Source organism: Dipodomys merriami, unplaced genomic scaffold (genome assembly GCF_024711535.1).
Source record: "Dipodomys merriami isolate MVZ:Mamm:240054 unplaced genomic scaffold, mDipMer1.0.p SCAF_24, whole genome shotgun sequence".
NCBI classification, from domain to species: Eukaryota; Metazoa; Chordata; class Mammalia; order Rodentia; family Heteromyidae; genus Dipodomys; species Dipodomys merriami.
In genome coordinates this window covers 15069800-15086982 of record NW_027203826.1, presented here as the reverse complement: position 1 = coordinate 15086982, position 17183 = coordinate 15069800, and the positions used below count along the sequence as shown (strand labels likewise).

Below are 17183 nucleotides of genomic sequence, written 5' to 3'. Positions count from 1 at the left end.
AATTCATTGTATATTCTACCATAGAATTCAGAAATTTAAGAGAAGAGGTCTGCTGAAGGGGGTGAAGACGTTGAAGTTATGATGATACAGATCAAGATGCATTGTACACATAAACTTTGTTAAAAGGCAAATGAATATATAAACTAAAATTAAGTAAGACAAGGCCTTGGTTGGGAGGGGTGGGTGAGAATATTGAAAAGGGTGACAGTGCTCAAGATGCACTGTATTCCTAAACTGCTTCAATGTTCAACTACTTATATCAAATACTCAAAAAAAACTAAAAATGTAAACTACTGAAATCACAATGATGTTTCCTTTTTCCCAGAATTCTGATGCATCTCAAGATTCTATGCTCTACAGAAAACATGCTCTTTCTCAATAATGGCATTATGTTCCTGTTACAGAGGTCTAATGTTCTGGTTCACTTGATAATCTCTTGCTTATTCCTTTAAGCACAGATGAAAAGTTACCTGCACTCTTTTTCTAAGCACCATTCTCTTTCTAAATTGGGCACAAAGTCTTTGCCACAGAGGAAAGTAGAAGGTGCTTATAGCTCAATTACATGTGGCAAGCTAAAGTCACAACTAGAGAAAAATGTAGCACATCTGTGATAGTGTGAGGAGGGATGCTGGGATGGAGAAATGGATAGTCAGGGTACACGGGACTGCTCAGCTCTGCTTGCCTTGCTCTGTTCACACAAACCCAGTTGGTCTCTTTGCATGATATATTCTTGGAGGGTCAGAGAAAATAGGTGAATTAATGCTAAATCATATTTCATTTTCAACAGAAAATCTTCTGGCACAGTGCCTCTGGTGCCAATGAGCATCCAACTGGGAGGACACAGAGTCATTAGGGGAACCACTGTAATACTTTCTTTGTTGGCAACTTTGTATAAAAAAATACAGACAACTAAACAAATTTGCTTGATCAACGGGTTACTTTCGAAGGTGTTTTTGAAAAGAATATTTATGTATAGGTAAAAGTATGTGCATAATATTGTTATTCACAATTTGTGTGCAATATGAATAATGAATGTTTTCATTATTCTTATCCATATTCTGAAATTTATGTGAACATTAAATCCTAAGACAAAAACGTTATATATTTTTATTTCAGGTTTGTAGAATATCTTAAAATAAATGGAAAAAGCTTGGCAAAGGATCATTCATGTTGGTATATACTTTTTATTTGCATATTGAAATTGTACATACTAATATAAAAATTAACTGCAGTAAAACTTTTAATAGTTTATCCCTGTTAAACTTACACTAAAAATATTGGAGGTTTTCTCTTCTCATACTGTGGACATATTGTTGGATAGGATGAATTATATTTTCCTTGTGATAAATTTGACAGAATATTAAAATAAAGGAAAAATGGTGATAATTTTGTCAAAATTTGAGATCATGAATTTCAGTTATTCTTTACATAACAATGTTAAGTTTCACAATTGCTATTAACACTGGTAATATCATTACAGAAATAGCTCTCCAAACAAAAAATTCATTGGATATAAAAACTACCTAAAGTTGGATCTAATTATTTGTACTTCTAAGTCTGTGTCTGATAACTATACTCATCAGAACTCTTGTTCCATTATGCAATATACTTAATTTGATCCCATACTAATTAGGTAATTGTTTTAGTTCAGATATCTATAATACCTACATAAGTAATTGCTAAAACTGCACTTGTCAGTAAAGGGAAAATTAGAACTTAGTAAATTCAAGAAGAAGAATATTATGCATTCGTTTTTATGATACAGCAATAGATTAATGGGTGTTCTAATAACCAGACAACAGTGATATTCAAATAAGAATGTACACATTGTTAGATCAACAATTCTGCTCAGCCAAGTGTTCTTCCTATGTGAGGAAATTTCCTTTACCAGCCTCATTCTTGTCATTCAATTCACAGTATTTCAAAGAATGGAATCCTGAAATTAGGCATAGTGATAATTCACTAGGTAACTTTATTCCCTTAACTTATATGATCTAATATAAAACTCTTCATGTCACCTTATCTTTGCTCATTACTTAAGCAGTTTGCTTTTTTCTATGCTTACATTTCACTTTACTCCATTAGCATAAAATATATTACAAACCTTTATTTATTTGGTACTGTATAAGACATGAGCCCTAATTTTTATTTTAGAAGACTATTTTGAAAACTAGTTTTTCTGAACAATTGGTATAGACAGTGTTAAGAAATACAATGACTCTTCTCAGATTCTATTTATTCTTTCAAAAATATCTTCTTCACTTGAAACCTTGGTAAGCATACTAGTGACTCAGTATTAACCTTAACGAGATGAAAAAGGTAGCTTATTATCACTAAGTTCTATGATTGTTTCAGATAAATTTTATAAACAATCACTTAACTTTTACTGCATATCTATAGTATAATAATGTGGGGAATAATAGGGAAAGGAAAATCTTGAAATCATTTATTCTCTCTTCAGCTGTGAAACATTTATCAGGAATTAAAGCAGATTGCCTGTATCATTAATAAGAAATTATTTATCAGATTCAAAAAGCTTTTACTATTTTTAGCTTATTCTAGCAAAGTCATAGAAAATATTCATTAATGGAAAAGTTATATATTAAGCTTATTTCATGAAATTATTGCTTTCAAAAATATAATTTGCAAGATGTGATATACTAACTTATTTCATAGAAATTTCCTTGAAATATCCTTAGGATTAATCAATATTACCAAGGAATAAATTCAAACTCTAAATGAAACAATGATAATTTTCCCTGTATTCCCACAGACAAGAATCAAAATGATGGAGCCTTTAACCAATATGACCACCATAACTGAATTCTTGCTCATGGGATTCCCAGATGACCAAGTACTGCAGAGACTGTGTGTCACCCTCTTCTTCCTCATTTACTTGGTTGCATTGGTGGGGAACCTTCTCATCATTGCCCTCACCTCCATAGACCAGCGTCTCCAGTCCCCCATGTACTTTTTCTTGAAGAACTTATCCTTGATTGACATCTGCTATATCTCAGTCACTGTCCCTAAATTTATTATGAACTCTCTATCCAATACGCATTCAGTTTCCTTTGGGGGATGTGTCTTACAAGTCTTCCTTGTTATATTTTTGGCGGGTACTGAGTTTGCCCTTCTCCTAGTGATGTCCTATGACCGCTATGCTGCCATTTGTCATCCCCTGCATTATGAGGTCATCATGAACAGAGGCACCTGTATGCAGATGCTGACGGCTGCATGGCTCAGTGGGTGTGTATATGGATCCCTTCATACTGCAGGTACTTTCTCTGCCCACTTCTGTGGTTCCAATATAGTGCATCAGTTTTTCTGTGATATTCCTTCATTACTTAGGCTTTCTTGTCCTGGGGAGCAAATTCTAGAATACATATTCATCATTGTTAGCTGTTGCTTTGCTTTCATATGCTTTGTTTTAATGATTGTTTCCTATATCCATATTTTTGCCATCATTCTAAGAATTCCTTCAGCCCAAGGCAGACTCAAAACCTTTTCCACCTGCATGCCCCATCTCACGGTGGTAACCTTGTTTCTTTCTTCAGGGTTTATTTCATATTTAGGCTCAACATCTCCATCCTCATCATCACTGAACCTCTTCATTTCTGTCTTCTATTCTTTGTTACCTCCCAGCCTGAATCCTGTCATTTACAGTCTGAGAAACCGAGACATGAAGGTGGCTCTGGGCAATATTCTTGGTGGAAAAATGGCCACAGGCGTGTAAATGTATAGCAAATAAATGACATTGCTACTTAAGATAGTATGTCGAAACTAGGGTTATAGGAATTATTAAAATTATCAGATGCCTGCTACACCATTTTTTTGCTGTTAAACAAAATGAAACATTTTATTTGTGTGAAAGTAAATATAAGCAGGGTCTTGAAAGTTTCCACTCTAATAAAAATCCTATACTTTTTAAATCTATATCACTTTAAATTTAGAATAGTATTTTTAATTTTATAGTCAAGTTGACTAAAAACACACAATTTGTTCAATAGTTGTAGTACAACTTGAATTTAGTCTTTCTTTCCAATTTTGGTAAGTCATGTAATTTTGGGGGAGAAGAGACAATACCATTTAATATTAATATTATAATGCATCAACATATTTTTATAGCTGTACCAAGTAATTGCCATCTAACATAATTTTTATAATATTCTCTTCTATATTTTCTACCTTATATTGCTTCCTTATCTTTAGTCCCATCATTGCTGTTCACAACTTCATTTTAAAGGCTGATTTGCTTTCAATAATTATAAGAATGACATTTTCAAGAAATATTTGGCTTTGTTTATTCTATAAATAGTGTGCATGTTTCCCTATTTATTATCATTATTCCTATTGTTTTAGTATTTAGCTGGGATTATTCTTTTTTTTTTTTTTTTTTTTTTTTTTTTTTTTGTCGGTCGTGGGGCTTGAACTCTGGGCCTGAGCGCTGTCCCTCAGCTCTTCAGCTCAAGGCGAGCGCTCTACCACTTGAGCTACAGCGCCACTTCCGGTTTTCTGGTGGTTTATTGGAGATAGGAGTCTCACGGTCTCTCCTGCCCGGGCTGGCTTTGAACCACGATCCTCAGATCTCAGCCTCCTGAGTAGCTAGGATTACAGGCGTGAGCCACCAGCGCCCGGCTAGCTGGGATTATTCTTAAGTCATGGTTATTTAAAATAGTCTTGATATGGTTTAAGTCAGTAATTATCTGGGCCCTATAATTTACTATGTTTCCTATCACTTAAGATCAATAAATGGTATTTTTGTGGTATCTTTTTTGATCATTTATAGAAAATGTGCTTCAATTCTACATGATATATATGTACATACATGATACATGTATAAATACATAAATGCATATATATAAATGCATGCAAGCATGATGTCTTTATTATTTGGGCTTCCCTAAATTGTACAAAATATTCCACTTTGGGGCATTTACCCAAACAATCACAAACAGGGCTATACTAAAGCTGCCAGCACAACTATATTTATCACAGCATTATTTATCATAGCTAAGATATGGAACCAACCCAGATGCCCCTCAGTATATGAATGGATCACGAAAATGTGATATATATATATATATATATATATATATAATAGAATTCTATGCCTCCATCAGAAAGAATTCACATCACCCCATTTGTTAGGAAATGGAAAGACTTGGAAAAAATTATATTAAATGAAGTAAGCTAGACCCAAGTAAACATAAGTTCCATGGTTTGCCTTATTTGCAATAACTAGTACATGTGTATGACAGGCAGAAAAGGTAAAAAGCTATGTACACATGACCATATAAGATGATGTTAAGCAAAGTGAATCCCAAGACAGGAACACAAGTGTTTTTATTTCTTTCTTGCTATTGTTTATAATGTACTATGGGATTTTTTTGTTTCTTTGGTATGTTCTTCCCCCTGATATAACCCCTTTTTTCACTGTATTTGATTATGGTGCCATGCATCTTGTATATACAGTTTTCTAATTTGGGGAAGGGAAGGGAAATAACAAAATGCTTAAACAGGGATAAAGGTTGACCCATTGTAACAATGAGGTGTACAAGGCACTATGTTGAAAACGAACTTTATAACTTTGGGTGGGGGGAGTGGGAGGAGAAGTTGAGGAGGTGGAAAGGAAGGGATGATAGGGGCCAAAGTATTTTAAAAAAGAAAGAATAGAAAAAAGCATAAAGGAAGTGATAGTAGAAAGAAGCAAAGGAGGGGCTAACAATGTTGGACAAGAAATGTACTCATTACTCATGTAATTGTAAGCCCTCTGTACAGCATCTTTACAATAAAATACAATTTTAAAGAAGAAAAAATGAAAATAAAAAATGGTGTGGTTTAAATTACAACACACGATAAATAGTTGAAAAAATAAAGAATCTTTAGTTTGGGGCAATGATGCTAATACATTTCCTGGAGAATCTATGATTCCACACTTTTAGCCTTTCTCCATAAATAAGTTAAGACCTTTCTTAACTTATTCTCTCAAAATTGAGAGAGGCATATTGCTTTCTGCATTAAGAAGATAACTTTTTTCAACTTTGTAGCATAAACCTTCACTTGTTCACTGTTTACCTAAGTTTTAGTTACATTTTGAAATAACAAAAGGGTAGAGGGTAATAAGATTTATTTTTATTAGTAGTTAAGTAAATCATTCCAGGTGCTCCTTAGAATAGGATGAAGACTACTCAGTAAAGTAGTCTTCACCTCTTCACTTTTTGGTGTATATCCAAGGAAAATGATATTGATGCATCAAAGTGAAGCCTGCTATCACATTTTACAGTAGCGCTCTCCTCAACTTAGTAACCAGAAAATGGATAAAAATATGGAGTTTGATTGTGTCATTCAAAGAATGGCATCCAAACATTCTACAGAAAATAAGTGGGACTAGAGAACAGTTGTTGTGTTTAGTGAAATAAGCCAAAGAAAGAGAGAAAGCCAAGCGGCAGTGGCTCACATCTGAAATCCTAGCTACTTAGGAGGCTGAGATCAGAAGATTGTGGTTTGAAGTCAGCCTGGCAGAAAAGTCCCCATGAGACTTCAATTAACCACTCAACAACCAGAAATGAAGCAGTGGCTCAAAGTAGCAGAGTGTTAGCAAAGGTCTCAAGGACAGACTTGAAAGCCCCAGGAGTGAAGAAAAAAATAAAATAAAAAATAAAAAAGAAAGGGAACATATTTTCTCTATCATTTCTTTTTTTTCTTTCTCTTTTTTTTCTTTTTTTGTTGGTCATGTGGCCTGAACTCTGGATCTGGGCACTGTCCTCATCTCTTCAGCTCAAGGCTAGTGCTCTACCGCTTGAGCCATTGCACCATATCCAGCTTTTTCTGCTTATGTGGTGCTGAGGAATTGGACTCAGGGCCTCATGCATGCAAGGCAGGCACTTTACCACTGAGCCACCTTCCCAGCCCCTCAATTCCAAATTTTAATGTCCATCTAAATGTATTTCTACGACGACTTGGAGTTGGAAAGCATGTCGGCCAGCTGTCCATAGTACAGGAGCTTGAACCCTAGATATAAAAATATAGTTTTATAGTAGAAAATTTGATAGACTAAGGATGTGACTATAGCTTATGAACCTCTAATACACACATATACCATATATGCATATATGTATACATATGAAACCTCCAAAGACAAAATAATGATAAATGGAAATCTCAGTTACCTTGATTTCACAAATACATACTACATATACATACTGCACATACATAGTGAAATTAACCACACTTTATGTGGTGCATATATAGGTACTACATATATAAGAACATTTAAATCCACAAATACATATTTTTATCATATATCCAAAAATAAATATTTAGGAGATAGACATGTTAAATATCATGACATTATCATGATATACTTAGAGATTATAATTATTGTGTGGTATTCCATAATTTTGTATAGTATACATAATTAAAATGATTAAATGCTTCCATTGTTTAAAATCGCATTTATATTTCTTTCAGTTAGTGAATAAATTGGGAACTTTGATACATTTAAATTAATTTTAGGAGACATTTTGCAGAATCATATTGCCCTACTAATATTGTTTATTCATTCTGTTAAAGTTTGTTTTTAGCTCAATGAGAATTAGTGTTCTATATCATTTTCTAGCACTATTATTGTGTGAAGGTATGTGTTTATATTCAATGTTAAATTTGTTTCGTTGCTTCAAATCATACATATGAGGATTTTTTGGGGGGGGTGGAAGGGTCCAGTCGTGGGGCTTGAACTCTGGCTTGGGCGCTGTCTCTCAGCTCTTCAGCTCAAGTTTAGCGCTCTATCACTTGAGCCATGGTGCCACTTTGGGCTTTCATTCTTTTTGCTTATGTGGTGATGAGGAATCAAACCCAGGGCCTCATGCATGCAAGGCTAGTGCTCTACCACTGAGCCACCTTCCCAGCTCCCATATGAGGATTTATGACAGTGTTGGCTTATGATTAAGGAAAATCTTCAGCTCAACCTCCAATAAAATAGTTAACCACAAAAGTATATTTGCAATGAGCTCTCAGTAATGACATCTGTTCCATTCTTTTTAGAATTTTTTAAATTAATTTATACTTACTATTTCAATAAGTTTAAGTACTTAAGATGAATGCTGAATTTTATAGAGAGGGATTTTTTTATTTCATTACAATGATGATTTTTCTCTTAAAATATTGTATCTTCTTTTTTGGGGGTCCGGTTGTGGGGCCTGAACTCTGGGCCTGGGCGCTGTCCCTCAACTCTTCAGCTCAAGGCTAGTGCTCTACCACTTGAGCCACAGCACCACTTCAGGCTTTTTTATTTTTGCTTATGTGGTGCTGAAGAATTGAACCCAGGGCCTCATGCATGCAAGGCAAGTGCTCTACCACTGAACCACCTTCCCAGCCCAAAAATATTTTATCTATAGAATTGTATTACCCACCTATTCTACAGCTAAGCAATCTTTTATCATTCTGTATGCAGTAGACATAGGGATTTCTGAAATTTGTATTTGACTTAGTTTTTAGGAACATTCATTAGCTAATGTACCTTAATTCATCAAACACATTCACACACACATACTTACATGCACATACATATATAGAATTTTCTCATTCTGGAACAAGGTTGTAAGTATATTGTTATATTGAATATGACATTTACTTAATATAACATTTACTGAGGTTTAAAAGTTTGTATTATAGGAGATAATCACTCTGATACTGTATTCAAATTTTACATACACACTTGGGAATCAAGAACATAGAAATCATACCATGTTCTTAATCCACTTCTGCATAGATTCATCTTTAAGTATTTGGATATTCAAATAGCTTATATATCTTAATATTAAATATGATGTTTTTCATTCTGTTGTTTACTTAACATTGTGGTAACATTTGACCAAATGTATCTTGCAACCTTGTTTGTACTTAATTACTTTCTTAAAGAATTTATTGACAAATACATAATTATGTTAGGGTTTATTATGCAAATTTTGAAGAACATGACTTCATTCTGTACTGTAAGATACTTTTCTATTTGGTTTCATATTGTGTTTACAAGAAAATATTCTTCAGGTCATTTATGGCTTTACATACCTGTTTTTTTAGTTAATTTTAAAGTATTTGTTAATTTTAAAGTTAATCTGGAAGTGGCACTGTGGCTCAGGCGGTAGAGCGCTCACCATGAGCTGAAGAGTGCAAGGACAGTGCCCAAGCCCAGAGTTCAAGCCCCATGACTGACCCAAAAATAAATAAATAAATAATAAAGTTAATCTGGCTAAACTTCTTGGAATTAGTTATGCACTAGATAGCTGTGGTTATGATGATCAAATTTAAGGTATTTCAGATCTTTATAATGATAGACAAATTTTCAATTATACTTCTTCATAACTAAAAGTCATATATTCGTGATTTTTTCTTTACATATGAAGTGAAAAAAACTACCTATAGATACACCTTCATATTGTGAGATTCTTAGATTACAATGGTGATATTCTAATCTAAAAGAAAGTATAATAATATACATATGATTCTTTAATTAAAGTAGTTAAAACACTTAGGAGATACAAATGAGCTCTGACTTTGTCACAGAATTTAGAACACACAAATGGTCCCATTGGATTACAGTAATGTACTGGGCACCCTTTGATGAGTCTCCAGTCAGAAGTCAAGTGAACCTTTCTGGGACCCTAGAGAAAAACAAAGACAAAAAACCCACAGCAATAGCAAAGATGACAGGCATGCAGGTCAGGCCTGGATGCACTCACTACACTCACTCTTGGTAGTGAATGAGGCTCCATAAAGAACGTGCATCATGGCCCCCATGAGAACTGGTTGTTCTCATTCCTTTGTGTTCCCAAACGGTGATGCAAAATGAACTAAAAATTATGTCACACCAATTAAAAAGGGACAGCATAACACTTGCTCATATTCCCCCTCCTGCCATGGATTGTAGAAGAGCTCTAACATTAGCACCTTGAATCCTAACAGGTGAGTCTGAATACAACAACTGCATATGATGGTTGAAAAGCCAGTGGGAAAAGGAGTCTCGATCAATGCATTAAAAAGTACATGCAAAAAAACAAAAACCTTTTTCTGTGTGTACAAACTGTCAATCAAAGAGCTGGTCTACATAAAATCTAAATGTCTTTTGAAGTGTTTCCTTTAGTTAATGCAAGATTTTTAAATTAATTTTATAGATTATAGTTAATAGGTATGGGGTATAGCTAGATAATTTCATGCAGTGGACATATGAAATAACCAATTTTCTTGGAACATGAATCTTTGTGTTAGGAATTTTTCAAACCCCTTTCCATTTCCCCCATGTTCTCCTAAGACTCAATGCCATATTGTTAAATTTTGTCTACCTTTAATATATAAAAGCTCATCAAGGTGACTTTAGGAATGATGGTGTGCATTGTTTTAATATAACACAGAGGTAAATTAAATCATATTGACAAAGAAAAGAAAAACTCATTAAATATCCCTACCATTTGCATATAGAATAATTTCATAACTAAATAAAGTAGAAACAGATGAAAGTGACATACTTTTGTGTTATTTATGTTCATGAAGATAATTTTTTAAAACCTGACTTAACTTCATTTACCACACATAATATGTCAATGCTTTTCCTATTTCTGAATGGATTTGCTATGGGTTTTGAAAATACTGAAACACAATAACTCAAGAAAATGCTTTGTATAGGAACTAAATTCCATAAATATAATGTATATGAAACAATGAGCCTTTTTTTAGAGATAGAAGTATCTTGGAAATCATAGAATCTAAGAGTTTCACTTCATTAGACTCAAAGAATGAAAAAAAATCTCTTACTATTAAAAAACATTAATGTTTCAGAAAGATAGTATTAAATTTCATTGCGGTTGCAACATTTAGGTTCCATATTTGCCTTTAACCGTCTTGTGTGGATTTATTTCTTAAGATTTTCAGTATTTGTAACTGATAAGGCATTGGAGGAAGCAAAATCAGTCGTTGGCCTTGTTGAAATGTAGCTATTCAAGGCAAAGATCAGGAAAGGTAAATTCAAGAAAAGCACAAGGAAAAAATGAGACCCCCCCCCATCTCAACAAATAATCTGGGCATGGAATCAAACACTAGAAATCTTCAATAAGCAAGAAGTATGGGTAAGAAGCTGCATCTTGGACAAAATGTAAAACCCTTTCCAAAAAAGGATGAAGTGTAAAATAAAGGAGGCTGAAAGTGTGGCTCAAGTGGTAAAATCACTACCTAGCAAGAAGACTGTGAGTTCAATCTCCTTTCCTGTCAACGACAGGAAGAAAAAGAAAAGGATTATTTGAATTTTTTTACAATATCACCACCCTTAATTTCCAGGTAGAAATAATTCCTAAATATAAGCCCATGGAAAATATAATTGAAGATACCATAAAGATCCTAAAAACAAAATTAAATCTTATTTGGATTTAATATATATTAATACATATACATTACAGTTGGAGAAATATCTATAGGGATATGTACTATTAGAAATGGGAAGGCCAACAGAGAAGGTGAATGAGGGTAAATACAAGTATGTTAAACACGTGTTCTTTTGTGTAAGCAGGAAAGATAATGAATGGGGAATTTGATGAGTTCATTCTATGTATGAATGGAAGAGACTCTCCCTGACAGCAAATGCATGCTATAAAAGCTTTTTATAATTATAAGTGTTATAATTTATATCAACTTCTGCAGGAATGTAAAGATTTCATCCTCAAAACAGCCTGACCCAGGGACTATCCCTACTCACTCTGCTTGCAAAGAAAAGAGAGTTTTCAGCTTCAGGAAAATCAACTATAATCAGGGTCAATTTGCTTAGTCCTTAGATAAGTGATAAGATTCAATCACTAGTCCTGGTGCTTTAGGTTGGAAAAGAGAAACTTATTGATATTCACCTGTATGCCATACTTGAAATTTAGGACTCATGAAGCTCTGTTTTCTCACCTAGAAACTGAGAAGATTTGACAAGTTGGAAAGCTATCAGTTGAGGTAATTAGTAAATTGTCACTTGGGGATTTTTTAAAGAAAATAAATGGCCTATGGAAAAATATCTAATGTATTATATTTTTATTCAATTGCAACTATAATTGTCCTGCTTTCCCTAAATACATTTTTCATACATGTGACTTTCTGAAACACTGAAGTGTTCATGTATATTGAAAGATAAATGTCTACTCTGAGACAATGCCCACCATCACCAAGAATCTTTTTACTAGAGCTACTTTTATTAGCACCTGGGTTTATTTATAATATGTACATCCATCTTTATTCTAATGAAACTGGATGTATTATGGTTTATCTGTATTGGTATGTGTATATGAAAGAGAGATAGCATGTACATTAGAACATTTACAAAAGCACTCTGTTGGGAACTGTTAATATGATTTATAATTTCAGCCTATTTCATAAGTTTTTCATCAGTCAAAACCAATATTAACACTAAAATGGTATATTCAAATGATTATGTTTCTATATACGTGTATATGCATATATACACACATATGGAATAGAGAGAGATAACTTTTTTACCTTTCGCCATTAGCATTTTAATGCATTTGTATGAAATCATTTTTGAAATGTTTTTCATTCATTTTTACATAGTTTTAAAGCTTACCTTTACATAGTTATACCAGGAAGTTTATGAATACTTGATCAGAGAAGGGAGGGATCAATGTGAGTGAGAACATTGATAGGGGTAACATTGCTCAAGAAAATAACTTTATTCTCTATAAAATTATTGGTAAGTGTTAAATACAGGACTAAGTATACAGTTGTTTTACTAATGATAAACGAATGATACAGGAGAAACCTGATGAAGAAACATAAAACTATGTCAAATCCAATGTAAGATAATTTTTCAAATACTCTAATTGGCACATTCACCATTGGTTATTCTAACACATGTAGAAATGGCACCTTCATATTTTTAAAATGTTGCATATATTTTTAAAAGTATGGAAGTGCTATAAACACCATGTGCCTGGACTATTGCAGGAATGAAAATGTTCTGCTAAAGAGGAGGAATGTCATCAGCCTAATGCTGTGATCTTTCTTCCTTTGCAGTGACTATCATGTTCAACTACTCAGTGGAAATGAACTTCCTTCTCATGCAATTCTCTGACAGTAAGCAGCTCCAGATCATCCATGGTTTTCTGTTCCTGCTCATCTACTCAGAGGCTCTCATGGGGAATCTCCTCATCTTCATCCTTGTCACCATGGACAGGTGTCTTCACACCCCCATGTACTTCTTCCTGAAGAATTTGTCCTGCCTTGATGCGGGCCTCATTTCAGTCACAGTCCCAAATCTCATTCTGAACTCTTTGACCCACAGGAGCCTCATCTCTTTCCCAGGGTGTGTGTGTCAGGTCTTGTTGGTAATTCACTTTGTTGGGTCTGAGCTTTTCCTACTGACCGCTATGTCTTATGACCGCTATGTGGCCATCTGTCACCCACTACACTATGATGTCATCATGAATAAGGGGATTTGTGTGCTGATGGTAGCCACTTCTTGGATATTTGGGAGTATCTTTGGAGTGCTGTACTCATCTGGGACCTTTTCTTTACCTTTCTGTGGCTCCAGAAAAGTCCCACAGTTTTTCTGTGATGTCCCCTCTTTACTGAAGATTTCTTGCTCTAAGAAGCATGTTACAGTTGACGTTAGTGTGACCATTGGAGTTATATGGGGGCTTTTCTGCTTGGTGGGCATTGGGATTTCATATGCTTACATCTTCAGTACAGTGTTGAGAAAGCCATCATTACCAGGTCGGTCCAAAGCCTTCTCCACCTGTGTGCCTCATCTCATAGTTGTCACCACATTTTTGGTGACAGGTGCCACTGCCTATTTGAAGCCAGTCCCTGATTCTCCACATCTTATAGATTTTTTAGTGTCTGTTTTCTACTCTGTGATGCCTCCATCTTTGAACCCTATAATCTACAGTCTGAGAAACAAAGAAATCAAAGCTTCTCTGTGGAAGCTTCTGCGGAAACTACATCACTATAAGTGTTATGAGTGAAACAAGATTTTACTATCTGGAAAGGCTGAATGACATGTATTTGTGGGCATTGCTTATACTTGAGTAGGTTTTGTGGTGTGATGTAAATCGTATATTGTTATTTTAAACAAATGCTTTATTTTAAAAATATAGAATGAGATTCAGATGTGCAACATTATGAAACAATTCTCAGGACCTACCAGACTGTCACGAGTAGTCCATACAATTCAGACTTCAGGGGCCATGTGGAAGATTCTCATGCAAGAACACTTCCCAATTCTTGGAGCCTAGCAATATATTGCTTCACATTCAAAGGAAACTTACAGATGTAATTAGAATGAAGTGATTGTGATTGGTTCATTATCTAACAAGTCACAATACATAGAATAAGAAGACTTTGCTCAGAGTGAGAGATGTTTCTCTAGGAGGGTGGACTTACACTGCTGGCATTGAAGTGTGATAATTGTCATAAGGAACAGAGGAAGGATAATCTCTAGGTCTAAAAGAGGTAAGACATACTCTCGACTAGAATCCTCTGAAAGGCAATCCTGCCATCTGTCCAGGACTTAAAACATATTGTGTGCTATATTCAAAATTAGAGAACAGGAAAGTAATGTACGTTTAAGACAGAGTAGATTATGACAATAGCAGCATAGACAATTACATAAAAAGCTTAGATTATAAGTTATTTTTAGTGTCTGTTTTCTACTCTACGATGCCTCCATCTTAGAACCTTATAAAATACAATCTGAGAAACAAAGAAATCAAAGCTTCTCTGCGGAAGCTTCTGTGGAAACTACATTACTATAAGTGTTATGAGTGAAACAATATTTTACAATCTGGAAAGGCTGAATGACATGTGGGTGGGCACATGCAGAAAACTAAAAGTGGACCCCAGCCTGTCACCATGCACTAACATCAACTCAAAATGGATTAAAGACCTTAACATTAAACTGGAATCTCTAAAACTACTGCAGGACAGAGTAGGAGAGACACTTGAACTTATAAGCACAGGAAGGAACTTCCTGAACAGAGTCCCAGGGTCACAACAAATTGGAGAGAGACTCGACCAATGGGACTACCTTTAAATAAAAAAGTTTCTGCATAGCTAAAATTATAGCAACCAAGCTAGAAATACAATCACTTAACTGGGAAAAATATTTACCAGCAAAATATCAGACAGGGGGTTAATATCCAGTATATACAGGGCACTCAAGAAACTAATCCCTCCCAAACCTAACAAACCAATTACTAAATGGGCGAGAGACTTGTCAGAAGAGATAAAAATGGCAAGTGACCCAGCCATACCACTTCTAGGCATCTATCCTGAACAACAAGAACCAGTATACAAGAACACATGCACTTCGATGCTTATTGCAGCACTGTTCACAATAGCCAGGATATGGAAACAACCCAGATGCCCCACGACAGATGAATGGATCCAAAAATTGTGGTATCTATACACAATGGAATATTGTGCAGCCATTAGAAAGGACAAAATAATGGCATTTGCAGGGAAATGGATGGAGCTAGAAGAAATCATGTTGAGCGAGGTAAGCCAAGTACAAAGAGACAAATGGCACATGGTCTCCCTGATAAGTGGATGTCCAAAACGTAAGATGATACAACAAAATTAACAAGGCTTAAGAAACAAAGGACTTCCATTCATCTGGTCGAATCACTACTAAATAACCCCATGCTGCTGAACACATGTATGGTATATATGTGCACACCGGAGGGAAACCAGGAAGATGGCACAGAACTAGACGGAATCAGGGAAAAATGTACAACAGCGGGATCCATCAGCTGCACTGGACATTGATCAAAATGAACTAAGCAATTCAATGGCAACGATGGGAGGGAGGGAACAAGTGGGAAAGAGGGAACAGCTGACACTATGCAAAACAAAAGAAATGTACATATCACCCAATGTGGAGGAAATAACTATATTGTCAAAGCTCATAGAACTCATAAATGTTACAGACCACAATAAAAAAACATAGTTATAATGAAAGAATAAAAACTACTTTTCAAGAAAACAGAACCCTAAATTAAGGAAGAATATCTCTCTTTATAGCTTGATGTAGACTTCAAATCAAATTTTTTTACAAAGGGAAAAAAGTCAATTTTAACTGACAAAGAAACATTCCTTCTGACATTTATAAGCATACACCAAACACGGATGGATCCAATCTCATAAAGTAAGTACATAAATAGACCCCAACATGAAAATAGTGGGTTACTTTAACTAAGAATCCTTACAAACAGATACGTCACTTGGGACAAAAATTTAACAAGGAAACCTCACAAATAATGCAATAGATGAAATGGAGTTAATCATTATCCACAGAATATTTAACCCAAATACTTTCCAGGGTAAAATTCTCTAAAATAGATTATGTCTTAGGACACAAATCATATCTTTATACAATGAAACTGATAATTTCCTGGATTTTATGAGAGCATAATGGAATAAAACAAATCCAAAAAAACAGACTTTACATGAAATATCTAAACAAATAGACTAAAATTTTCAATTGTAAATTATCAGTAAGTCACTGAAAAAAAGAAACTAATCGTAAAATCAATTTAAAATGATAGCTTACATTAACAAAACCATCTGAACACAACAGAATCAGTGTTAAGAGGAAATATAACTGTTATCCCTAAAAAATCAGAAACTCCAAATGATGTAACTCAAGCATGTAGAAAAATAAGAGTAAGCCAAACCTAATATAGTAGACAAGAAAAAAAGGACTGAAGTTTTGAAATGAAAACTAAAGGAATATATTTTTAATTGTGACAGAAGGTTGGTTCTTTGAGAAGAACTAACAGATTGACAAACCCTTAGATAAAGCAAAGGAAGATAGATAATCAGAGCTAATAAAATTAAAGGTTGTTTTTTAAAAAATGATCTCTCTTGTGTAGCCATATCTGTCTTTGCAGACAAATTAAAATAGTGAAAAAATTTTAATGTTGGAGGAAGATATTGAAAATACAGGGTATCTTAGACTAAGAAGGTGAAAGAAAATGCACATGTAGCATAAACTCAGGAAACCTCGGATAATAAAATGAGATACACATGGGAGGCAGATTTAGCCTCTGTCCTTAGGCATCATAGTGGGTACACCTAATATCACTAATTCTAGCTGGTGACCTGAGATGCTATCACTGTTCGAAGGGGAACATCCAGACACA

The 17183-nt window shown here is 34.4% G+C and overlaps 2 protein-coding genes across 2 annotated transcripts; both read left to right on the top strand.

Annotated features, from left to right (window-relative positions):
- Window positions 1-2785: 2785 nt before the first annotated feature.
- LOC138835490 (olfactory receptor 14A16-like) lies at window positions 2786-3733 on the top strand. Its single transcript, XM_070033990.1, has one exon. It carries the CDS (start codon window positions 2786-2788, stop codon window positions 3731-3733), a length of 948 nt encoding a protein of 315 aa, XP_069890091.1.
- A 9331-nt stretch (window positions 3734-13064) lies between these two features.
- On the top strand, window positions 13065-14006 carry LOC138835488 (olfactory receptor 14A2-like). The gene has a single exon (XM_070033989.1). The coding sequence runs from the start codon at window positions 13065-13067 to the stop codon at window positions 14004-14006; it is 942 nt and encodes a 313-aa protein (XP_069890090.1).
- Window positions 14007-17183: the final 3177 nt, after the last annotated feature.

Bases quoted from the DNA above. Each gene is read 5' to 3' on its own strand.
- LOC138835490 (XM_070033990.1), top strand. From the start codon at position 2,786: ATGATGGAGCCTTTAACCAATATGACCACCATAACTGAATTCTTGCTC.
- LOC138835488 (XM_070033989.1), top strand. From the start codon at position 13,065: ATGTTCAACTACTCAGTGGAAATGAACTTCCTTCTCATGCAATTCTCT.